At 41.7% G+C, this 25,800-nt stretch overlaps 1 protein-coding gene across 6 annotated transcripts in view; it reads left to right on the top strand.

Moving 5' to 3' along the window:
* LOC132909954 (protein groucho) overlaps positions 1-25,800 on the top strand; it is a 113,932-nt gene that overhangs the window by 33,982 nt on the left and 54,150 nt on the right. For 4 of the 6 annotated variants that reach the window (XM_060965243.1, XM_060965277.1, XM_060965251.1 and 1 more), the window contains exons 5-9: positions 6,956-7,000; positions 18,577-18,639; positions 18,718-18,804; positions 18,981-19,013; positions 21,514-21,873. In XM_060965243.1, the coding sequence (XP_060821226.1) occupies positions 6,956-7,000; positions 18,577-18,639; positions 18,718-18,804; positions 18,981-19,013; positions 21,514-21,873 (588 nt within the window). The remainder of the gene's footprint in view (positions 1-6,955; positions 7,001-18,576; positions 18,640-18,717; positions 18,805-18,980; positions 19,014-21,513; positions 21,874-25,800) is intronic. The other 2 variants (XM_060965259.1, XM_060965269.1) reach the window with 1 other exon arrangement.

The following is a 25,800-nucleotide window of genomic DNA, read 5'->3' on the forward strand; positions in this document are numbered from 1 at the left end:
GAGAGACGGCCGGTAAAGACGTGAAAAATATTCTTATGAAAGCAGGTTGCCGTCGGTGCGCGGCACGTTTTTCACCCTTTAAAAACGCAGACTTCCCGATTACCCGCGTTTTCCCTCTCTTTTTCTCGCTCCTCTGCTACTTCCTTTTTTTTCCCCCACGCCATTTCTCCTCCGCGCCCTCTCTTTATCTCTATTTCGTTTTTCCGCAGCGTAACAAATTAAACATAACCCACATCCTCCGGGCACGTTTCTTGATTACTTCTTGTTTTTCCCGTTTGCGTTCACCGTCTGCTTCTTTTTACAGATTTTATTTCCGCCTTTGAAGTTTCTACCGTGCAATTTAGTGTTTTTGTTTTTCCACCCTCCCCTTTTCACCGACGTTTACGAAGTTTCATAACGGTGCACCAACGTCCGTGGGGTTAACTGTTTTCACGAATTTACCGACCCTTCCTTTTCCCCACCACGATGCTTCTCACCCGGATCTCTCTCTCTCTCTCTCTCTCTCTCTCTCTCTCTTTCTCTCGCTTCCTTTTTTCGTTTTTTCCACCAAACCCTTCCCACCCTTTTCTCTTCTTTCCCCCCTCTCCCTTCTTCTCTCCTTTTTTCCTTTTTTCTTCCTTTTTTCTTCCTTTCTTTGTGGCAACTGTGTCTTTCGCTATTCAATTTTCTTAACGCTGCCAACGTCGTAACCGTTCTCTCCTACGAACTTTGTGACTTCTCCCTTTACGTAGCTATCGATCTCACTTACGTCGACGCGCATCCCTTTCCGTCGCTTTACGATCCCGTCGCCCTGCGAAGAGGACAAGAATTAACCGCAAGACAAATAAATTTTTTCCTTCGCTCGTCTCTTCTCATCTCCTGCCCTTCTGTTCCACCCCCGCCTCGTCATATTCAACCCTCCCTTTTTTGTCATCCGACAAAGGTAACGACCCGTATCTCGGATTATCGCCGCGATTCTCGCATCGTCGCGGTCGAGTTTGGCTGATTAATTATCCATTAATTGTACGGAAGCGCGAGGCGCGAGCGCACGCGGAAAACATTCGGGAAAGGATGAAAAGGAGAAACAAAGGTAAAACGGGGAGCGACGAGGTGGAAGGAAAGTGCGCGCTGAGTGGTTACGTGGAGTTGAAAAAGAGAGGAAATGGGAAGAGACGGAGAATATATATGGTAGACAGAAAGATATAGACGAGAGTATAGGGGATGCTGGAAAAGAGAGTAGGCGGTTCAATCACCCTAGCAAAGGCTCGCTACTAAAAGATCCATATCGAATAACCGGAGGGGGTGAAATTATCGGTACAACCCCTATTATTGGGTTCCGAACCACGTGAAAATAGAAAAGGAAAGGTTGCCAGATGAGATCGATACGACCCCCCCTCCCCATACCTCTGTCGACCACCGACAGTTTCTCTTCATCCGATTATCGACTTGGCCCGGCGAACTCTTTTCTTCGTGTTTCGGACTTTCCAACGAACCCAATATACGTTCCGCGATGCGGCCAAGAAGCATTTTATTACGTCACGAATCGAATTAATTCCCGTCCAGGATGTCGATAACGCGCAATTTAGGATGGCTTTCCTCTTTCTCTCTCTATCACTCTCTTCCATCGATAATCGCTTCGAAGGATACGATTTTCTGTCTTTTATATTCTATACGATCGACCGATCCATTCCGTGTTACACGTATATATAGGGTGTTTCGAAAAAGTTGGCTGACGGTTTGCGTACGAGTTCTGTGCGTCGTGATAAGCGAATTAAGTTTCGGATGGACATATGTTTTATAACAAGTCTTCATTGAAATGTACAAGGGACGTATAACCAGAGTATACTCGTCCGTACATTCAACCAACTGTATCACCGAATATCTTACGTCTGTTTCTCGTCTTATAACGCGAAATTTCAAAATATATCTCGCGTAATTCGACGCGATGTAAATGTAAAGTGGTTCTGAAATTTTCATCACTTGGAATAAATAAAATATATTTGCATATTTATCGAACGTTGCTTTAGTTGTGATAAGTATAATAATATCTTTTTGATATAACAGTTGAACAAACATAGCAGTAATATGTTTCGCGATAAGTGTAAGTTGCTTTATAAAATGGACATTTTTAATCGCTACGATATCGATCCGGACCGATTAACTCGGTCGAGAAGCGATTTGTTAATTCCTATTTGAACGTTCTATCGCGAACGAACGTGGAATAAGTTATATTTAATCTGGCGTCGTTTTTTTCCACGGTGTTCTTCCGTTTCTACCGTCACATAATACGCCAGCAGGTTAATTGATTGCGTTCATTTAAAATTCATCTGCCTTCCGGCGGATCATCAGTCTCGTTAATAATTAATCGCCAAGAAGTCATTTAGTCTATTTTGCAATTTCTTCGCGCATGTGTTTGTGTAACGATATTTACGTCCTGTCGTTGATGTCACGATTGTGTCAATTTTATAACTAATTAATTTCCATACTCGCTAATGATAAAATGCGGAGAATTAATAACGCTAACCTTAAACTGCTATAACACTGTCTGATAACCAAGAAGAAGGAAAGTATCAATTACCAAAGAGCTCGGCTGAGAATCGTTGCTGCGTTAAAAGACAGCTAGCGACGAATGTAATACTCGGTTAGAAAGAATGGAAAACGAGGGTCGATGAAAGTTTCACATCTTTTTTATTCATAACCATACGTTTCTATGGTAGTGTGATATTCTACGTATATTATATCTAGCATCCTGAAAATTGCGTTTTAGGCGAGTTTCCTGCTATAGTCTTACGTTCTTGTAAAAATCGTTGGGTCATAAGAAACCAGAAATCCGACACATTCTCGCAAATCATAAGTATTTCAAGTAACTTCTAATCAACGATCAAACGCATTTTTGTCGTTTATTACGCGATATAATTAACTTTTTACTTAATGTTTCCGCCCCAACGTTCAACAACGACCAATACATAATGCGATTGTTACGCTCGCAACATAGATCCAATATCGAAACGGATCACGTGTCGCGTTCCACTTAGCTATCGCTTGTATAATAATCGTAACCGTTCGCATATTGTCGATCTACTTAGATAATGGACGACGAGAGGGCGGCATCCAGCTCACCGACAAAACTGATATTACGATAAAGCGGGTTGCAGAGGAAGGCAAGGTCTCTGTGAAAACACGCGTTAGAAGTCGTACTTAGCGACCGACTGATTTCTCTTACCGTTACTTTTGCCATCGTCATCGTGCTCTTTCATCGTGATTATCGGCTGCATTATTAAGTCGGTGTATTTCCGTGGTCGATGTTATCGATCTCCCTGGAGTATTATCTCTCGACCTACGTGTATGCTTTCTCTCGACGGCCAAAGCCAACCCCCTTACCCCCTGAAGCCATTCGTCCTGCAACGAGGGGCTAAAGGCGGACACGCAGCGCTAAGCGACAGTCACTAACCGATTTACGATCGCGCAAGCGCGCTCACGAATCGTATGATACGATGCACTTTAGCGGAACACCGACCGGATCGAACCCCCGTCCAGCCTTTGGACGTGACCCTTGCTTTCTCTTCGTGCTTACCAGCTTACCTCTGTTCCAACCTACCTAGGGATTATCGCTTTTGACTTGTGCCTCCTTCCCGTAATGTTTATAAAAGACATCGTTCCTTCGATACCGTTCGTTATATTCGACACTTCGATACTATCTAGATTTTTATGCGAGACGATCAGGCGAGATTATTCGTTCTTTCATTTCGAAATTTTGCTTCAAAGCTCGCTTCGTTCGCGTGAATGTTTTCCGCAAAGGAATACGTTTGAATAATTTGTATCGAGAATATTTTACCGAACTTGGATAGGAGGAACCGAAGAAGCGCGATAGAGAAAGGGGGATAGAAGATAGGAAGAAGGGAATGCGCGGAAGAAGAAAGGAGGGTAGAAACGCAGGACAGAAATAAACGAGAAATTAGAAGAAAGAATGTAAAGAAGCGTAAAGTACAAGAAAAGCGGAGAGGGAGAGAGAGAGAAACCCGTTAGGTATTTAGGAACTTTTTAAAAGTATTTTCGAGCAGATACACGTTGCTGCATAAAGCGCTCAGCTTCTTGAAACAGCATCTTTGAAAGCTTGCATGTAGCATCGGGAAACGTTCGATGATAATCTATACAAGTATTTCGCAAAACACGTGGCCGTAAATTAATTACGTAACAGGTATAAATCGAAGAATGCGCATATCCGTGTAGTTGGCTCCGTTTCTGTCGATACTCGTTCCATGCGCCTTCTACTCAAACATTTTTACGAGCGTGCTACATATAACGCGTCACGGAATCATCGTGTCGGTGCTGTAATGCGTCCCAGAGCGGGTGGCTGGTACTCGAGTGACTTCAGCTACTAACCAATTTACGATCAGACGGCCGTACCCACGAATTGTATGTAGTTAACCCAATTGAAGACGTTCGAGTTGCAAGGGAATCTTGTCGCGAGTTTACTCGTCTCGTGAAAAATCTCTTCTCGCTTCTGCTGCTGTTTATACTTGGAAATTAACGGGGCTCGCTTAACGTTCAACGGACGATCTCGACGGCGTTGGTTTCACGCGACAAATAAAACCAAGTTTTTCGTAGACATCGACGATGAAACCTTAGCTCGATCGATCGTGTCGCGGCAGAGAAACACAGGGTAATTTATTCGGTCGTTGGCGTCGTCGATAATCAATTTTAGCCCTCAACCGGTGGGGTGAAATACTTGTTACATAACTAGCCGGCTGAAGTTAATTCTCCCTCCATTACAAAGCACGGTGGAATATGCCCGATTTATCTGATTAAATACGCAACTGCCGCTTGACGCGGATTAAGTTGTTATAGAAGCATCGGCTGTAAAATCCGATGTGGAAAGTATTTGGCAAATGGTGGATTAATTTTATTGCTTTCGTTCGTGTATTACGTGGGCGATATACGATCGTTAACGTTGCGTTATTTCATACGGGCACGATTCGAAGAACCACAGATAAGATAATACGCGAAATTTTGCAACGATGTTAATGTAACCTCTCTCGTTAAGGCGGACAAGATTTCATATTGGAGCGAGTTGAAAAATAGTTTTAGGATTTACGAGGTACGCATGATTTAGAATCTAGAGATTATTAATAAACCATAAAGATTCAATACAGAGGATATGCTTCCGAAGCGGATATCCAATAATAATTTTTTAATCGTAAAGAAGTAAGGATGGCTGATTCTAAACGAACGTTGGAAAGAAGTGGACTTGTATGAAATTTTAACTTTGGAAAAAGGTAGAACCGTTGACCCAGGTAAAGTTGATCGCGATATAACTTCGGTCTACGCTTTGCGCTTAATTAATTCCTACTTAAAAATCCAAATGGCGCAATATCTTGTCGATACTTGAAAATCTCACTACTCTTATCGATGCAACGATCGCGTTACGGTTCACCGTGTATATTCAGGGCATTGTCGATACATATGATCATATAATCGAAGATCGGTAAAACTCGCTCGATGACATTTCGCTATCGATCGAACAGCACCACGGAACAGCAAGTGTTCGCATAAACTCAGTAAAATTCCTTTCGAACGGTTGTTAGCTTCTGTCGTTCGATTCGTTCTCTGAATATTCAAAATGATGGAATACTTTTCGGATAATCCTTGTACCTTTCCAAGAACTCAGTTTCTACGTAGAAAGGATCATGACCGAAAAGCAAAAAATATTTTGAAACAAAAATCTCCTCGTCAGCCAACCTACCTGCGAGGGATTAACATTCCAAATTCTACCGGGAAAGTGGTTTTTCTTTTTCGTCTCGATGTTAGGTCAGTTTGAACCTAGGGCAATGCTCGACCGAGGCAACATGCGAGTCTCGCGCATTCAAGGGACAAAAGTGGTCGGTTGATCCGACTCGTTCGCAAGAGAACGTTGTAATGATCCTTTCTTTTGTACGCTACCTCCGTAACAGCGAAGAAAGGAGTGAAAGGGAACAGGAAAGGAAACAGTGGTACGGTGGTTCTCGTTTCGTCGAGATTTACGAGAAGCCTGTTGTATTTATTAAAAGTTTTGTACCAACCGGGTTCCCTGCTTCTCGTGAAAACTCTAGAGCGTCTGAAACGATATTGTGAAGAAACAGAAGTTAAGTATCGCTAATGAAAGAAAGGACAGGCAGCCGGTTGGAACTCCGATCTCGCCAACGTTTCGCTCATTCTCCTAACCAGGGCCATCGAACGTTGACAGAATTCATTGTTAATCTATCGTACAACATGATCGGTACAAAAGATCATCGTAATTAACTCTTGCTTTGCCTCATTTTCCATCGATTTGTATTTTTCTATCGTTGAGAAAGTTCTTAGGTTTGGAACAGACCTGAGAGAATCATTATTTTTACCAACATAATTTCTAGTTTCGATCGAATGCTGTAGACTTTCTTAAAATAGCGAATGTAGACCTTTTGTCTTTGGTTAAAACTGGAACAAGATTCAGACGTAAAACGTTCGAAAATCCTGGTAGGATTAAACTTCTTCCAAAGATGAAATGATATTTTTTGTTCGGATTAGAATTTTGAAATAACGGTTGTTTCAGATCGTCGTTGCTACTTATTTTAAGTAAAACAGACAAGGATAACAGTCGCTCGAAAAACAGTAAACTGTAACTCTACATACCCATGTATATAAAATATTTTTTTGCAACTTCAGCTGTAAACCTCTTCTGATTCTCAGGAAAAGCAATACAGCGATCGTTGTATTAAAATTCGACGATCTGTCTCGATTGTACGCTGTATATATCTAATGCAACCTCTACTTTTATACGTTCACACGCTATGAAAATATCATATCGTGAAAAAGTGAGGCTATCGAATCAGAATGTCGCGATTTCTCGGCCCAAAACGATCAACCAACAATCGCACGAATATTACCATGTAGCTTGATCACGACGTACGAACGTGCATAAAAAGCGATAATAAAATATTTCTGCTTCTTTCTGTTGCAGTACTACGAAATGTCTTACGGCCTAAACGTGGAGATGCACAAGCAGGTAAGCGAGGATTTCGTCGAAACAATTTCTTTCGGCGCTTTATCATTCATATTCACGCAGCTGAGAGGAAGAGCTCTTTATCTCTGGCGTAAGGTAGCCGAAAACGTATACGGTGAAGTTACCAGACCATCCCCTTTTCCACGAAGTTTCCCGGACGAGAGACGTTAAGCCGGAGCGGCGGCCGCTTAAAGAACGTCGGCCTGATTTCTATCGCGCTACCGCGCCAGCGAGGGTAGGAGTTTAAGGATCAAAAGATTTCTCGTTAATTAAGTTCGGAATATGCCGGCCGATCCTGATGGTGTCTAGCGGCCGCCCCGTAGTCACGGATCACAAAAACGAAAAGGGGGTGACGACGCATCTGGTCCGGGAAATCGTGTAATTTTGGCTAATTAGGGGAAACACTGGGCCACATCCCCCTTCTGTCAGCAATTTTCTTAAAAGCGACCACGACCCCTCGTTGCACGCGAGCTACCTAGATCTCTCTCTCCTTCTCTCTCCCCCTCTCTATCTCTATCTTTCTCCCTCTGCGTTGTGAAACGGAGGATGGGGAAGAGAGTCCTAAACTCCCAAACAACCCTCCCTGACACGACGAGCTGATATTCATTAGCATTAGCGGCCGATCATTTCTCACCCTTGTACCCAGGGGCGTTGCTTAATGGGGTGCAAGCCTGGGGACAGGGTAGGGATAGGGCCGTCGCGTCGTCGAATAGGCCGGTCCACCATTAAATCGGCGCGAAATTGCGTCCGGTGGCTCAAGTGGCAAACTAGTTAGCTCAGGATGCTTTATAGCCGCGTTGTTATTGCCGTGTACGATTTGCGCTTCGAATTGATACGTAACCGTTAAAACGTGTACCGGTTAATCGACTCGTTAGACGATCAACGATTGTGTTTAACCTTGCGATAGCTGGATGTACGGGCGCAGGATATCGTTACGTCGTGTTGGTCCGCGTTACATTGGAAAAGTTTACGCGTATCCTCCGTGGAAATACAATTTCATCGACGTAATTGGAACTCGGAACAAGTTGCGATTCGCAACTTTCGATGTTAGGCAATTTACCAGCAAGCATAAATAAGCTTCTGATAGATTGGCTGGTATAGATTATTGACACATACGTTGCGCCCAGGCGATTATTCCATTATCTCGATATACCTTTTCCGAAAGAAATTACCACCATAAGCTTGTTTATCATAACGAGACGACAGAAACGCATAAATTTCACGATAAATTTAAGCAAACGATACTTATGCCTCATCGGTTTTTCTGTGCACCAAGTCGTACAATGTGGACTCCGTACGGCTAATATATTCATAGAAGGTTTGTACAAGTGTTGGAATTCTTTCGCGAGTCGCTGTACGCGTTATTACGCGGCTGAACGACGTTAACGCGATAAAAATCGCGCGATCGAAAAAATAACGCACTTCGACGAAGGCCTCCGTTTGTTTCAAGCTTCGTTCGAACGCCTGGAAACGATATACTATTTTGTGTCGGGGGAAATGAGAATAAGCGGTTACTCGATACGCTCGTATAATTGCTAATGAACTCATAGGAGGGCAATAAAAGTAAGAGTAGGAAACGGAAAATCGCTGGTCGCCACGAAATCAATCCCCTTCGGGCGTATCGGCGCGCGACGACAAATTGCAGCGAACGCCGATGTAACACGGTTGGACCGGCTCTCGAGCCTTCTAACGCTAATTAAAGGAGAAATGAAAAGTTATTGGTTCTTGGCGATCGGTTAATTAGCCGTGATAACCGTTGCGCTAGCGTGATTATAGAAGATCGCCGATTTTTTCCACCGAATTCACCCTTTCCCTTTCTCTCTTTCCTTTCCTCTTTCTGTTTTTATTTTTTATTAATCGCGAACGTTTAAGCAAACAGATAAACCCGTGGAATTTATCGAACGTGTCCGATCAATTCATCGTTGTACCGTAAGGGTTCGTTTTTACAGTTATAGTATTTACACTATGCCGGTGAAAATAGAACGAGACGAAAATTGATTTAGATATTGTCAACCGAACTGTTAGCGTAAAAATTCGCGCTCGATCCTCGATCCAGTTACCTACGATTATTCGGATAATTACTTTATACGCTATTCTTGCCAATCCCTTTAACCCTATCGCGTCTTTTCTTTTATTTTCGATCCAATCGCATGTTCTTATTATCCAAAGGATTTTTTAAGTTCGAGAGAAATATAAAACAGTTGCCGCTAACTTCTAATTGATATATCGTGAAATTTATGAAAGCTTTTAGAAATATTATCAAATTAACAGATAATGAAAGAAGAAAAGAGAGGAAAGAAAAAGTAGTTCATCAAAAGTAGAAATGTAAAGGATACTTGGTCGTATTACTTTGTTTAACAGATACCGATAATCACAAAGACACTTGATGTCTGATACTTTAATTGCGATAAAAGCAAAAATTGTCACGACGCGATAACGTTCGTCTTGCTATTTATCAGTCAACGCGTGTAATTTCTCGTTTCATTTTTATGCTAATTCTCACCGAGCGATTTTCCTCTCGCGATTCACTACCTAACGCGTGTAATTGTTCCTTTCGATCTTACGATGAAAGTTTTTCTCCAGACGCTACGAAAGCTTTCGATTGAAACGCCAGATAGATCGCGATATAAGAATTCGAAAACCATAGCAGGTTCGATTCCTCGACCATTCGTATCCTCCGTTCGCGAATTAAAATGCGTAAAAAAAAAAGGAAGAAAAAATTGATTACGTTGCCACTTGTACGAATCTCAAGCTTCCCGTTCTCAGCGCTCCCTCTCTCTGTTTCATCGTTTTAGCGTAAAAGGAAGTTAGGTAGAGGAGTTGGTGGAAAGAACGCGAGAGAGGGAAGAGAGAGAGAGAATAAATCACCCTCCGTTTGGTTGTCTCCGGCACTTAGCCGGCTTTCGAATCGCGGTCTTCGGTCCTCGTTCCTTTTCAATTTGAGCACCGAATGAAAACAATCTTCCTCTACGAGGTTAGACCTCTCCCTCTTCATCTCTGCCTCTCTCTCTCCCTCTCTTTCTCTCTTCCTATCCCTCGTTCTCTCTGACAACCTTCCCCCTTTCGTTTTTACCCTTTTTATCACGGCACCGTTGGCGAGTCTCTCTGATTTCATCCTTCTCGTTCTGTCACTCTCGCTCCCATTAGTCCTGTAACGCTGCTTCCACTCTTTCCCTTCTGTTCTCCACCCTCTTTCGTGTCCATCCCCCATTCCACGTCCCTCTTACCGCCCCAAGTCGACATTTGCCTCCCACTCGGCCCGTTCGAGCCCGCAACCACCACTTTACCACTCGCTACTCGACTAACTCGAATTTGTTGGCAATGTCCCAGTTCTTATGCCCGGCTCTTTCTCTCCTTTCGCCGATCCCTCCCACGCTCTTCGAATAATTGTACAACGCGGCCTATACACGCGCTCACCGACGCCAGCCACCCATGCGATCACGTGCACGGATACTTAGAGGAATCGACCATGCTATTTGGTTACGACCCTGCTACAGGCAGGATGACGTAGTTAGCGAGTTGAGAAATCGATCAGCGGATGATTTTTTGGTTCTACGCGACGATTGTTTTTATGGAAGACAGGCCACGAGGGACGAATAATTGGAAATTAGGGACAGACGGGGAGCGAGTGATTTCTTGCATCGTTACGCGTTAAACGTGTTTATCGTGGGTCATGGATCGTACGAGATTTATTTGAGAATTATATGAAGAAAGTTGCCTGATGTGTATAGAGGACAATAGGATAATAGAGGAGTATTATACAGGATGTGCGGTAGAATTATCTTTAGATATATTTTCTATTATTTCGTACAGTTTGGAATCATTGTGCCGGTAAATTATTAATTCCATCGTATGAAGGTAGGTCGTGATTTAATGGTGGAATTTGATATAATAGATCTCGCTACGTGTTACCCGAGACTTTTACTTTGATGTGATTTCATGTAATTTAATGTTGTACAGGAGGTGTGGGCGACGCGGTTATTTTGTTGATTTACGACTCGTTGAAAATGTGCCAGCATCGCTGCTCTCAAGACCGTGTCTGTCTGTCGTGTTAAGGGGCCATAGATAAATGATATTTCGAATCTAAATACCAATTTTTTTTTTAATTTCCTACGATATATATCATTTTTTTTCTTTAATAAAATAAAAACTCGTGATTCAATGTAATCATAAAAATGAGAAAGAAACGCGGCAAGTTGAGAATTTGACGGGACCAGCATCGTCGTACCACGTAGTTTCTTAATAAATATTGCGATAGTTAAGTTTATTTATTACTAGTTAGTTTCTAAAATCATTCGTTCGAGTGTCGACTAAATCAGATGGCGGAGGCGATCAAAAGTCCGCTGTCTCGAAAATAGAAATAGCTCATGGAAAATACTCGCTTTAGAATCCTTACCATTTTAATTAAAAAGATACTCTGTCAAAGATATATTAACGCTAGTTCAGCGGAGATCGAATGCAGATACTTCGCTTCATCGTTTTCTACATTTGCGTATAATTATTTTATCGAACTATATAGTTAATCGTAATTTTTAAGTGGATATTATTATATGATATTATCTTTGGTAAAAATTCTTTCGTTTTACCGTTATAAAATAAAATATTCGACGTTCATGGCGAAGGTAACGAGAAACGTTGTATTACGTTTTAACAGTTAACGTTATTAGCAAATGTAATATTGCTTCGCTTCTATAGTTAAGTAATTTTGTTTTTATTACTTATGCTTGTCCTCGCAAACGAAATATTAATGCTGCACAAACTCTTGAAGTTTGACGCAAATTAATTTAATTTCTGTCCTGAAAACCCAAAAATCCATTGTGAAAGACATTACAATCGCAAGCTTCTTTTCTTTGTGTCTCGTTCATCGTGCTTCCCCTTGATTGTCACCAGCTTCAAAATCAAAGTACTTTATCTCGAACGGAAATACGGAAAGCATTTTATTAAAATACGTTTTAGCATCGGTAACTAAACGTTACTTTATCGAGTTCCTTAGCGGTCGAACGATAAAACAACCGGATGAAAAATCCTTTACGCGAGGCCGTGGGGCCGAGATCTACGTCTGTAGCAGAGGTAAAAACTTTTATTAGCACGACGCGAACCACGCGCTCGTAGGCAAGAGAGAACGGCATTCGATAAAGTTAAAAGTTACCGGAGTCGCGCCTCGAAGAACGGCCACTCCACTGGCTGGAAACACGACGACAATGCCATCGAAACGGGCATTCTTAGCTCTGATTAATCGTTCTCTTTCTCGATTCCGTCGATTGTTTTGATTTTCAAGGGTGCTTCGACAACAAGCGACGCCGTGCTTCACGCTATCGTGATTTCCATCGGAAATGAGATTTTTCCGAATGGCGTGGCGCTTAAAAAAAAAAGAAAAAAAAAAAGAGCGAGAATGAAAAAAACAGAGAAAAAAGGAAGATAATAAAAAGCGCAGCCGACTGTGAAAAAGGAAAATATGAAAGAAAGCACGGACTAGGATAAACTGGCTCGCGTTAAGGGGTAGGGGTTGAGATTTAAAAGGGGTAAGAGGGTAAGGGTTGGCAGAGGGTCGAGAAAGAATGCACAAGCGACGAGACTGGCACGTAACGCTCTTGCTTCGTTCATCCAACGAGAACTCGTTGGATAGGTTCGCAGCACACCTATCCGATAACGCTTATCGCTTAATTGAAAGGCTCGTCCTCGGGGCCGGCTGCGTGCTCGTTGTGTCCTGCTCAATTAAGCCACGATCTATGGCAATATGCCGCGAATCCGTCACGCCGCAGACTTTCCATCGCTACGCAAAACATCGTGCGCTTAATGATACGGCTTTGTATTAGCGCGCGCTGAACAATTTACTAATAAATTTATTGCCGATTCTTTGTCAAGGAAATTTCAGTACTTTCGTAGTCAGAGAACGTTCTTATCGTCGTCGTACTCGTCGTACGAAATCGTGATACGATGGTGGATGCTTAAAATCATTCGACTTACGCCCAAAACGGGTCCCCTGTTTTTAATACTCGTTTGGCGCGTTGCGAATTAACACGTCGAGTCTCGCATTGTCTTGGAGTTTTAAATAGCTCTAGGTACATATGCGTACCATCGGTGGTATATATCTTGGAAACGTAGGTAGCTCGAGCAGAAGCTTTAATATCCTTCAACGATAGGATATTAAACGCGTTATTAAACGCGTTAAGTAGGGTTAACCGTATATTCTTGGAATTTGGCCTGTTGGAAAACGGAAGGTCGTCCCTCAGCGAGAAGAATATTCGTATCGCCGTCGGCGTTCGTCGATACAAGAGTAACTACCATTTCCCATCGCGGGTGCGCCCGGCGTCCGATAAAAAATGTGCAGGCTGACCAATTGCATATAACTCACCCTGCCTTTCCAGTTCTTCCTGCCTCCATGTATATATACGTCTATCTATCCGCGTGCGTTCGCATCTCTCTCTCTCTTTCTCCCTTTTTCTTTTCCTCTTTTTTCTCTCTCTCTTTTTCTCTCTACTTGCTCCCTTCCCCGGGATTCTCACGTTCTCTCTCCCTTTCGGTAGTCGGGGCTCGCTTTTCCAGCACTCGGCCCCGTCCATATATACACATATTCCGGTGATGCGCGCGCGTACACACACGAGCACCTTGGACGGCATACGCATGTCGACCTACGGACGTACGCGCGCGCGCGCGCGTGTGTGTGCCAGCGTGTGCAGGTTTACACGTATACGATATCCACGGCCACGTACACGTACGCGTTCCAGGGGTCGTGTATTCGAGTTCTTTTATTTAGCCCTGCGGGGGTAGCAGAGGGTTGAGTTGAGCGAGCGAAACGAGGGTGCGGTGGGCTGGGGGCGATGACATCGATTTTTTACCCGTTGCTAATCTCAATGTTACCTCCTCCTCCTCCTCCTCCTCCTCTTCCTCCTCCTCCTCCTCCTCTACTCTCTACCTCCTCTTCCTCTTCCTCTTTCCTCCTGCCGTTCGGCCACCTCCATCTACCCTTTTTTCACCCCTGCTACCACCACCCTCTTCTATATCCACCGCGACCCTCTTCGTTCTTCCCCTTCTCTCTTTCAATCTCTCCCCTGCTTCTCCACCTCCTCTCTCTCTTTTACCACCTCCTACGCCTCATCCACCCTCGGACCATCCGTTCTGCGGGAAAATGTGCATGTGCATCGGGCACATTCGAGAAGGAATAACCATTTTTTCGTACCGGACAACACTTGCGCCGCGTCGCCCCGCTGCGCCGCGCGTAAATTCTCCTCGTCTCCCGTTCATCGCCGTTCTCTAACCCTCTTTCTCCCTTTCCATCGTTCTCTTCGGGATGTATTCTCCGTCTCGCTCGCGTGTTTCCTGCCTCTCTGTTGTTCGTTGGGCTTCCGCCTTTTTCTATCTTCGTCTCTCTGCTTCTCTTTGTCTATCGGCTTCTCTTTGTCGGTTTTTTCGTCCAGGCTTTTTTTCACCGCGCACCCTTCTTCTCCGCCACCTCCCGGATTCGGACCCAGGCCGAAATCGAACTGACGTGGACGCGGCAGTTTTCCATCTTTCTGTCCCCCGTGGGAATAATGACATTTTTTCGGATCGAAGCTTTAGACGCGCCCCTGCGACGTCGCCCGCTACTCTCGCCACATAGGCAAATCATGAATATTTCCAACAGTCGCGGCGCGAATAAGCCGAAGATCGTTCAGTTCGAGATCGACTTAACGGAACGAAGATAAAAGGAACGCGGGTATCTAGATCGTGAGAAATTTCTCGGGAATTCTGTTTTACCGCTTTCTTATCCTTGTCAATGATCAATTCGATCGAAACGATCGTTTCGTCGAAATATGCGATTCGTAATCTTCCGTAGCAATTTGAATTTCATATTTAGAGATTGTGTGATTCGCCGTAAAATATGTGGATTTAATCGCATTTGTACTTTCTTCTTTCTGTATCTTTCGTTTCTATTCTTTTCTGTTTCTTCTTCTTTTTTTTTTTTTTTTTTTTTTTTGGTGCATGTTTCTTCATTTGGTCGTCGATATCTTTAAAGTCTAACGATATTTATGATAGAAATTATGATTTCGTTGCGAAGAATGTGAACAGATTTCGTGGTATCGGACGAACGAGACATGTACCTCGTCAATGTAATTTAATGAATCTTAATTCATAAAATCAAAGATAATTAATTAAGTAATAAATTACTCGACAAATTTCTGAGCTTTTGGAAAGCATGTTATTCCTACGATTTAATAGCCGACACGAGCACGCTTGTTCGGAAGAAAATCGTCCAGCCAAAAGCTAAACGTATGGTACGCGTTTATTCTTGCAAATGGAGATTGAAAAGGCCGATTTCGTTGCAGTTTTCATGAAAACGTAACGTTAAGACACGAAACAGCAGGGAATGATGGAACGCAATATAAAAGAAGTGTAATGTATCGTGGATGAAGCACCATTCTGCAAATAGAGTATTAATTTGCGCACGGGTAATGTTATTAGTAAGCTCCGATGCAATTAGGCCGTTATATTGGCGCTTTGCAGTAGATGCTCCGATTGCGTGTCGATCTCCGTAATGTTGATTACTGTACATATTTGATCGCATTCGTTGAATTATTGAAACTAATCTGTTGAAATCGCGTAATAGATGCGTATGCCTGATGCTGCTGTTTGTTAGTCGTGATTCGATATAGGTGTGTCAACTGTTTGCGGTTCGATAAGTGTTCTTGCTGTTTGTCCGTCTCTATGAAATACTTTCGGATATGTAGCGTAGGACTGTACGATCAAAATGCAGAGAAAAGAAAAAAAGAAAACAAAAAGAATTTGGAAGATCTTTTCACTCGAAATTATCGCGCGATACAGCAAGAAAAATTAGAATTAACAAAGTCTCAGAAACGGTACACTTTACGAAAGTATCTGCAAATTTTGATTCATAAACGTTTAAAATATATTGGAAGTAATTTCGCATGAAAGCATCGAGAAGAGGTCGTGACTTCGTATCCTGTTAAAAACGTTGCTATTAAAATATTTCAACGAGATACAAGGACACACGCTCGAAGCAAGCGAGCAATCAGGTTGCAGGATGACGGAAATCAGTAGAATTACGCGGTGAAAAAAGCCCTGTCGAAACAAGGTGCGCTCGATATTTCAGCATCGGATGATTATGAAGCGTTTCAATATCGAAACGAGTTTTATGACGTTTCTCCGGTCGCGTTCGTCCCCTTTCTTTTGTAGTCATTGTGAACGTGTCACGTGGCCATCGATGTAATCGTGAATCGATTTGATCGACGAGCATTAACGAGTGACTCTATTCCGCCTTCGGAAACTGTGGTGCAGGACAAGCCGGGTTCACGTGCCCGCTAAACGCTCGTCACGTGTCGTACGATCGTTGCCGCAACGTTAACCCCGAATTTCATGACGTTTGCAGGCTGTTTTCGCGACTCGTTGCTCTGCCCGCTCTTCGATTTTTCAATTAATTCGTCGTGTTATTGGGGATGTGCGCATTGAGATTCTGCATATCGCGATATTAAACTCTATTATCGCTTCCCTTTTTTCCCTGTTCCGTTTGTCTTTTGTTTTCAGCTTTTTTTGTATTTCATAAACCATCGCAAGCAATACCATCGTGTTTGATCGCTAATAGGCTGTGACGATGTTCCGACATCGTCGCGCTTTATGTCAAACGATTAAAGCGTGAACGTTACAATTTCAACGATTTAAATGGTTACCAACAATCGATATACCTTCTCCCTATTGTGGATTTATTTATTAAGTCGAGTCGGTGTCGTTGGGCTACTTTTATTTGGCGATCTTTGCGTTAACGTTTGAAAGTTCGTGAAATTCCAAAAGCATGTGTCGTAATACAATGCGTTTCTTCGTTTCGTTATTTCGGTAGACGAGTATTTGTAAAATTGCGTGGATACCATAGACCGAGACATTTAGATGGTTATTAAAAATCGATATCCTTTGTCTCTTTTATCGATTTATTTGTTAATTCAGGGATACTGTTATGCAGACGTTTCGAACAACCTCTGCGTTAACCATTTAAAAGTTGACTAAATTTTGTCGTTTCTTTATTTTATTATCTTGTTATAAAAGTATATGTTTGTAGAGTCGTGTGAAAGATTATTTTTTTGGGACACAAACATCTATTTGTATGGATATTATTCAGTACAAAATTTACTAATTACGTAAAACATACGAAGTATACGCAGCTTCGTAATATCACAGAGATAAATTTTAAAGAGGTTGAATAGTTAATAAAGAAACGATGGTATTTTTTTACGTAATTTCCTGCAAGCTAAGTTACTAACGTATCTACGATTCGTTTTAGAGCAAAATGCGTATAGAGATATATATTCGTTGATAATTTATAGAATATTTACTTTGAGAATTAATAGCATAATTTTCTTACAAATGTTGTACGCAATGCGTATTTATAAAAATATTTTACGACGATAAAATTGTTCTGTGTTGCGCGACATTTAAAGTACGGTACTACAGCCTCGATTCGTTTAATATGATTAAAAGATATTGATTTTGTAAGCAATGTGCGCATAACGAAATACGTAGAAAGTTTTTGTTTTGTATCTTTGATAATTTTAATGCATACATTTGTCACGTTACAATTTGCGTTTGAATTTTTTACAAAGTCAATCGTTTGCTTTAATCATAGTCGGACTAAACATTCTGCAACGTTTTAGCTTGCCTGTTCAACGTGTGGATTAAACGTTCAAAGGGTTAAATATACATTGTCGGTCAAAAGTAAGGGATAATCTGCTTTAAACGCAGATTATAGTGCAGTAGTACGTGAACCTCCAATTTAATTTTAAATAGGTTTATTGGATTACTGTGATTTCAAATTAATCCTTATTTTCCCAATTAAAATTGTGTTGATATTAACTTAAATCGAAAGAAACAAAGTTCCGTCAATTTCAAGATTATCTAAGGAGCTACCTCGATCAAAGGAGAAAAAAAGAAGTTTAATACGGTAGAACATTAATTGATCGTGCAACCAAGCACAACGAACTGATCATGACACACGCTGCTGCGACGATTAAATTTTTTTTGATAATTCGACAACTTTATTTTCGTAGAAGAGAAAATCCTGTGCTCTGAGTTATTTTATAAATAGTAACATCAAAGGAGAATAAAAAATTTGTAATGAAAATGTGATAATTTGTTTCGCTTTTCACGCTTGTCTTTCGTTCTTTCTTTTCATCCCATGATCTTCCATTAATCGATGTTTTACTGTATTAATCGCGATATCTTTCACTGATACTAAATATAAAGAATGTATAGAATATATATATATATAGAAATCGGTACTCTCATTGAATAATATGAAAAAAGTTCAAACCACCTCTGTTTAAACGTCGAGTGATAGCTAAATTTCGAAAGGTATTGTATCTAAACAATTGCATAGAGGTTTAATAAAATTGAAAAGTTAGATCCAATGAAGGATCGATTGTAGCGTCACAATGTCAATTTGCAACGTCATCTCACGCTTCAGACATTTTCCATTTTCCAACGAGCTCTTTAAACGTACTACAATGTTTCACGCGAGAGAAAAGTTGGAAAGTGTCAAACGTATCGATCGTAACGCGTTTTCTCTGATGTTGCGTTTCTATTCCATTTTGCAGACCGAGATCGCTAAGAGGTTGAACGCGATAATCGTCCAGCTACTCCCATTCCTGGCACAAGAGGTGAGTCTTTGACTTTCTGTTTGGCACGTGTGCCGTACAATCTCACGATCGAGAGTGACAACGACGCGATAATGATAGCATGGCTTGCAGCATCAGCAGCAGGTGGCCAATGCCGTAGAGAGGGCGAAGCAAGTCACGATGTCCGAGCTGAACGCTATTATTGGGGTGAGCTTCCTTCTTTACAATTGATTCTATTAACTTCGTACTTTTGGCAAGCAACCGGCCATTGATCTTGGCACAGTGTGCGTTGCATCTCGATCTACTTGCGTTCCAATTTCATCCTTCGATCTAATTCACGTATAATCATCGTCCACTAATACTTGTTGTATACTCTTTCACAGCAACAGCAACAACAAGGTTTGCAACAGCTATTGGTAAGTTTATTTTGTTCTTCTTATGGTTAGTTATTATGGCATGTTATTATTAAGCTTTTGAAAAATCTGCCATGGTACCAATTAAGTTAACATGAGAAGCAAACAAGATTATTTTGCAAGCTTTCGCACGAATTATTTCGTGTAAGAAGAAATGGAAGATTAGTCGTGCCACGAGAAGGAAAACACAAGAGATTGACGAAGAAAAAGCAGAAACGTGTACGCGAGTAGCCGGTTAGAGTTAAAAAGGAGTCGAGCGAAATGGAACGATTAAGGGGAATAAACGATTTGAAGGGAATTTCAGTATTTCTCGGAGTCTAACTCGGAACTTCTTAATTTATACCGTGGCAATTAGAAATTAGGTTAACTCGTTTGAAGAGGGTCGCGGCCACTTGGGCAAGCGTGAATGCACAATCATTAAAACATTTATTTCACGTTGATCCGTGTTTCTTATTTCGTAATTGGGTCGCTGCTTTATGCGTATTAATTCAAACGGGTATGAAGATATTCCGAAGTCATTTTGAGAACAGCTACAGAGCTTTTCTTCGTCTCGATACTAACGAATTATCTTTATTTTTACAGCGTATTCAGATTCATCGATTGTGTCTGGCTTACGAGTTTTTACGATTCACTCAGGCGCGACTACTTTTTAAATCTCAAATTTTTCTCGCAGTCTCTCTGAATGCAATCTCAACGTAATCTCAAAAATAAAAATAGGATATGAGAATTATGCGAAGTAAAATTATTTCAACGAATTCAACGTAACTTTTGTCAAGCTTAGAAAACGCTATATCGAAGTTTAAAAATCAATTCCTAGGTTGTAGAATTTCGAAATTCAGAGGTATCTAATGCTATTACGTAATTGATTGATCAACGCGAAGAATGAAAAAGAATCATTTCCGATCATTTTCTGAGTAATATCGCAAGCAAAACGATACGTACGTTTAAATATGATATTTTAAAAATTATATATCCATCAAAATTATGTATAGAAAAATAAGGACGTACAGAATACCGAAACATTTCAATCCGAGATAACCAGAGACGTTTGATCGCCGTTCAACTTTTATTTAAACTGAATCGTGCAAATCGTAAGCTTAAGTATTTTTCAGTTAAAATTAACATTTACTGGTACGGTTTGGTGCATTCACGACAAACCGAACACAATAACGTTTACGTGTGGGTATTTCGACGATACACAGCCTGCTTCATCAGAATCGGATGAGACATTGATACTAAGGTGTCTATTCTGATGTGTTCCTATTTGTAGTTGAATACAAATACACGGCTCTAGCATGAGTGTCTCGTCTAATCCTGACGAGGCTAGTTTCAATGGTCAGATGCTAGTATACAAATGTTATTGGATGCAGTTTACACCTGGGAGTTTAACATCCTATTGAAATTGCTTGATGACAAATTCACCAACGAGATCTATTTTATAATTCCGAAAATAATTACCTCGAGCGTAGTTCTCAAATTTATCTCTCTCGCTGATGAAGTTACTATTACTGAGAAATTGTTGCCATTCGAATAAAGCAACGGTTGGACAATTTTTCATTTACATATCTTCGAATAGCTGTTTTCGTCACGACTTTGAATCATATTTTTGTTATCTTATGTTGGTGACACGCTTGAATCTGCAGTTACACGTTGGTACTTATAAATTGAATCATATTCGTTTAATATGATTGAAAGGAAGAACCTGGATAATAAAAGTGGTGTAACGAAAACAAATTGGCACATATGATCAAATTTCTATCTGGATAAAATTTAATTTCACCAAACGCAACAGTGTTTTTTCGACAATTGCGATGTCATTTCGGCAGGTTTGTAAATCTAGTCTTTAAAGTTTTTGTTTAACGCTTAACTGGAAAAGGAAGAAAATCTAATTAACGAAATAGCATTGTATGAAAGTAGAATCGAATTTTGCTATACACAGTCTTTCATTTACATTTTTCTCGTGTGAATTTTCATACATGGTACCAATTAAGGGTCAACAGGAACCTGAATACGCGTGAAGAAAGAAATATTTGTTATTGTCTGGAAATCACGGGACGTTTATTGTTAGATTTAGCATAACTTGGAACAGTTACCAATTGCTTTCATCAGAAACTCGTTATACGTAATTACTAAACGATGTTGACGCTTATTAACCACGCGCATCATGCACAAACATAAATCCCACCATATGTCGAATACTCTACTACGCACGACGCATGTTACTAAACCCTACATCTAAAAGTAACAAATATCCCATAACTGATAGACGACACTGTACATGCCACCGCTAAAACTACGCTTCGACTATGCCTCGCTCGAACGATTAACCCCATCATCCATCCAGAAAGTGCCAATTTCATTCATCCAAACCATCGTCGACCCTCGGAAAAAAAAAAAAAAAATCAAAAAAAAAAAAAAATAAACACTCCAAAAAAAGCCACACACAAAAAGCCATGTAAACCATGAAGAAAAACGTAAGCGTGTCGATTTTCGGTTGTTCCAGCAACAGATTCACGCGCAGCAGCTGCCACATGGTGCGGTCGTCGGCGGTCTTCCACCGGCGGGGCTATTGGGCTTCGCAGGTGCGGCCGCGGCGGCCGCAGCCGCGGGGGTGCCACCTCATCTAGCTCCACCACCGCATCCCGCGGCCGCGGCTGCGGTTCAAGCACAAGCGCAGGCGCTGCTGAAACCTTCGGACCTGCAACAACACCGAGCGGCCGCGGAGACGCCCGAGGACCGTAAACCGATCGCTCTCACCGACGAGAGACTCAGACGATCCGTGTCGCCGCCGGAGAAATTCCGTAGCCGCACGCCTGACCTCGAGAGCGATCCCAAGAGGCGGAAGGAGGAGAAGCTCGGACACGTGAGTTTAATCCTACTACTACCACCCTCTTACTTACCGTGTGCACCCACGCCACGGAATAGAACCGGCCGCTTTTGTTTTTAAGCGACCGCGCGTACTCTTCGATCCACCTGTTACGCGCCATTTAGGAATCCAAACACCCAGCAAGGATCTTGCGCGCGCGCGCGCGCGCCTACGCGCATTACGTATCGTAATGTATACGCCGCTGGTTACGAGTATTAGGATACGTTCGTCTTACGTTTATTGGAAAACTGTAATCCATGAGTCGGCTGGCGGTTTAATAAAAAAAGTTTCCGAGAATTATTTCTACAATTAGCGTCTATGATCGGCGAAAGAATTTCCAGTAAATTAACAGATAGGATATATAGCGATCGTAGGTTGCCAGGTGGGAAGGAGGAATTATGGCAAGGCAGGGGAATTTGTCGATGAAGTTGTTTAGGAAGAAGCGTCTGTTGGAAGGAAAGATGCTGTCTTAATATCGATGACTGGCAACGCCATTGAGAGATCGAGCTTAATTTAGACAGTTTTTCAGACAGACGTTTAAAATGTTTCCGTGGATTATGAAAGGACGGAGATTCTCGTAATTACGCGAAACTTTCCAATCAAAATTATTAGAACGGAACCAGCTATCCGATGATTCTAAATGTCGTTACACTACGCGAGTTTAATTACTCGTAAAATAGTTTCCATTTTTACGAATCTTTAAATTCTGCTGAATTTCTACGAATAAAAAACTCTCAAAGGCGAAAGAACTCGCGCAAATTTTCTGCGCGCAAAGTACGGCTGGAATAAAACCGCGAAATGCTCGCCGAAGAAGATATCGCCGCGCAGTTTTTATGGTCGCTACTTGGAAACGTCTTCCCCGAATATACATCAACCACGTGGATGCACGATGGGTTACTCGAACGACTCAAAGTCCGGGTAAATAAAATTGGAGCCGCGGTATCGTTTGGCCACGTGTAACGTATCAGTCGAGTATTTCAGCCAGCGCTGCAGCAACGATAAAACTCGAAAACCGTCGGATGGTTGGTGGCTTTCGTGGCCACGAGCAACGACCGTTACAACCGAAAGGAGAATTCATTCCATTCGGGACAACCAAGAAACGGAAGGAACAGGAATTACTATATCTTTTCGTTTGCAAATACGATCTTTCGATAATTATATAGAGAGGAATGTACGTTTTGTCGATTTTATGATTTTGATATACATATACGAATATATATTCGTCTCTGAGCTTTAGATTTCGAGATGTACACAGATTCAGGAAAATATTCCATCGATATTAATTATAACGTACTGTGAAATTCTATATAAATCCTACCTTTTTCTTTTTTCTTTTGATTGTTTTGTTTACATACTGAATGAAGTTGTGGATGAAAAAATGGACAAGGATGTAATGACTGAGTCACGGTACGAAACGCTACCTAAGCTAAACCTGTTTTAAACTTAATCCAAGCGTTAAAAGTAGTTTGTCGTAAGAAATACAAACGTATCTCGATAATTAAAGCCGACCGACGACTGTACAAATGGAATTAACCAAGAAGATCTGTATATAAAGATCAACGAAATCGGCATGTGCGATTCTCTCTCTCTCTCTTTCTCTCTATATATAATTACCGATCTCTGTATAATTTCTCTCTCGTTGAATCACACAAGTGAACCACCGAAACGAAATAAACCGGTCCCACACTTTCTTCGTGCAAACGTTAAACGGAGAGAAAGAGAAAGGAGAGTTGGCTAAAAATTAGATTATTTTTGTCCATCGTAGAATGGAAAACCGGGGCCGGATAATAGGAGACAAACGCTCAGGTGTAGCATTCGTAGAGTCTCGAGGCTGCAACAAGCTTCGGCGTATTCGGCGAGCGAGTTTCTCCTCGCCGTGACTCCGTGAAATATCCGTGAAAACACGCTCCTTTGTCAGGATCGCGACGACAAAGTGCGCGCGCGAGCTGTGCCCACGCGGAAGAGGGTGGAGGCGCGAGGAGGCGCGTAATTAAAAACCGTGAAAACAGGCGAACTGCAGGCTGTCGCTTCGCTCTCGCGCTCTCTCGCTAAATTGGATTATTTTTCTCAGCCTGGTTTCTCCGTCCCACCCCCTTCTACTACGTTTCACCCCAAGGGTAGGAGGAAAACACAGAGGAAGAGAGAAAAAGAGAGAGAGAGAGAGAATAGAGGAGGTGAAACAGGGGAAGGAATTGCTGCTTCCGGCGCGTTTCCCTCGACCTGGCTCTGCTTCCCGACGATTAAAATACTCCTTCGCTACTACCTCGTTTTCGCGTAATCTCCATCCTCTTCCATCGTCATTCCACTCTCTGCTTGCTTCTTCCACGTTGCGTTTCGTTTCGTTTCGTTTCCCTGTGTACCCTTTCGCCGGTCCGGCGTCGTTTTCTCGTTGCCAGCAAAGTGACGCGTCGACGTAATGCGCGTCGTGTCGCGGTCAGGAACGACGCGTCGCGTCGCGAGTTCGTGGAAAGCGCAAAAGCGAAGTCGTCGCTTTCGTTCTAATCCCCTCAGCCATCGTCCCGCTTCACCGTGTGCCAGCGCGCGAATTCAACACCGTGAAAATCAAAGGAGCTTTACCGCGGTTTCCTCGTTTCCCGGGTTACCCGGATTCTTTAAATTTCGTTGGCTAAGGATATAAATGGTCATTCACGGTCCTACACTCTCCTCGTAGCTCTGACGTTATAATTAGCGCGCTAGGCGAACGATGAATGGACGATATTTCGCGACTGGTCTGGTTGCGAGGAATATCTTTTGGCAAACTCGTTTGTCTAATCTAAAACAGCGGACTTGTTTTTCCATGATTTTGCATCGTCAGCTGCAATAATAAATGGCACGACAGGGTGGAGAGTTTCGCAGGTATTTGTTTAAGAACGTTAGGTGTTTGCAATTTTCTTGTGGACTTACAGCAATGTCGCCCAGTGGTTAAAATTTCAAGTATTAGGTTGTCGAAAAAGTGTCTTTCTTCCGCAAACGTGTTTTTTACAACAGTGTAGCTTCATACAAACGTGAAATCAAGTCTGTGAAATGTCGCGGTGTTTATCTCAACAGAACAAAATGGATCGTACGTAATTCGACAAAATAATACAAAACAAAATACCTTGTGCGTCTATTAATTCCTCATAAAGTGAAAGAAACTTTTCTGACAACCTAATACGAGCGATATTTTTATCGTTCTAGCAAACAATACAACTTGAAGGTAAAGTTGTTAGAAGAAACGAGTGTTCTGGAAGAAATCAAATCTCTTTAGTATATTTTAAAAAATTACGCAGATTATATAAAGTTTAAAAAAGATTCGAGGGAAAGAACGATCTCGCCTTCGTTTCAAATCACTCAAATTATACAAATTTGAATATTGTTTTCATATTATCGTATCAACTGCGTGTCGGTACGTACGGACCATGTACGCATTACGCTATTAAAAAGGAGTTGGGTGCTGGTTTCATGCGCGAACATCTCGCATAATACTGAAACGAACATGTTATAGCGTTGTATCTAAATGTAGTAAAAAAACGGCATTTTATTAATACAACGCTTTTACTATTATATAATATACTCTCTTTGCACTATATAACGTTACAAGTAACTTTACCGTTAATTCATTCGTCAATATCGATTTAACGATTCATACACACTGTTGCATACCATCAATGTTTGCTATTGTATCGCTATATGGTTATTAGGTCGGTATACGGGAAACATTAATACGTTTTTAACAAACGTATATTTCGTATATATTTATACGCGTATTGTCAAAAGACGATATAAAACAATTTGCAAAATCTCTTTGAATCGCGTGCTCGTTTAACAAGATTGTATCAAGCGGAGAAAATTAATCGAGACCTTGTTATTCGCTCGACTAAATTTAATATACTCGCAAGTACAGTGTAACCTATTTTTTATTCCAAATATTTACAACGCTTGTAG

Source organism: Bombus pascuorum, chromosome 1, assembly GCF_905332965.1.
Source record: "Bombus pascuorum chromosome 1, iyBomPasc1.1, whole genome shotgun sequence".
NCBI classification, from domain to species: domain Eukaryota; kingdom Metazoa; phylum Arthropoda; class Insecta; order Hymenoptera; family Apidae; genus Bombus; species Bombus pascuorum.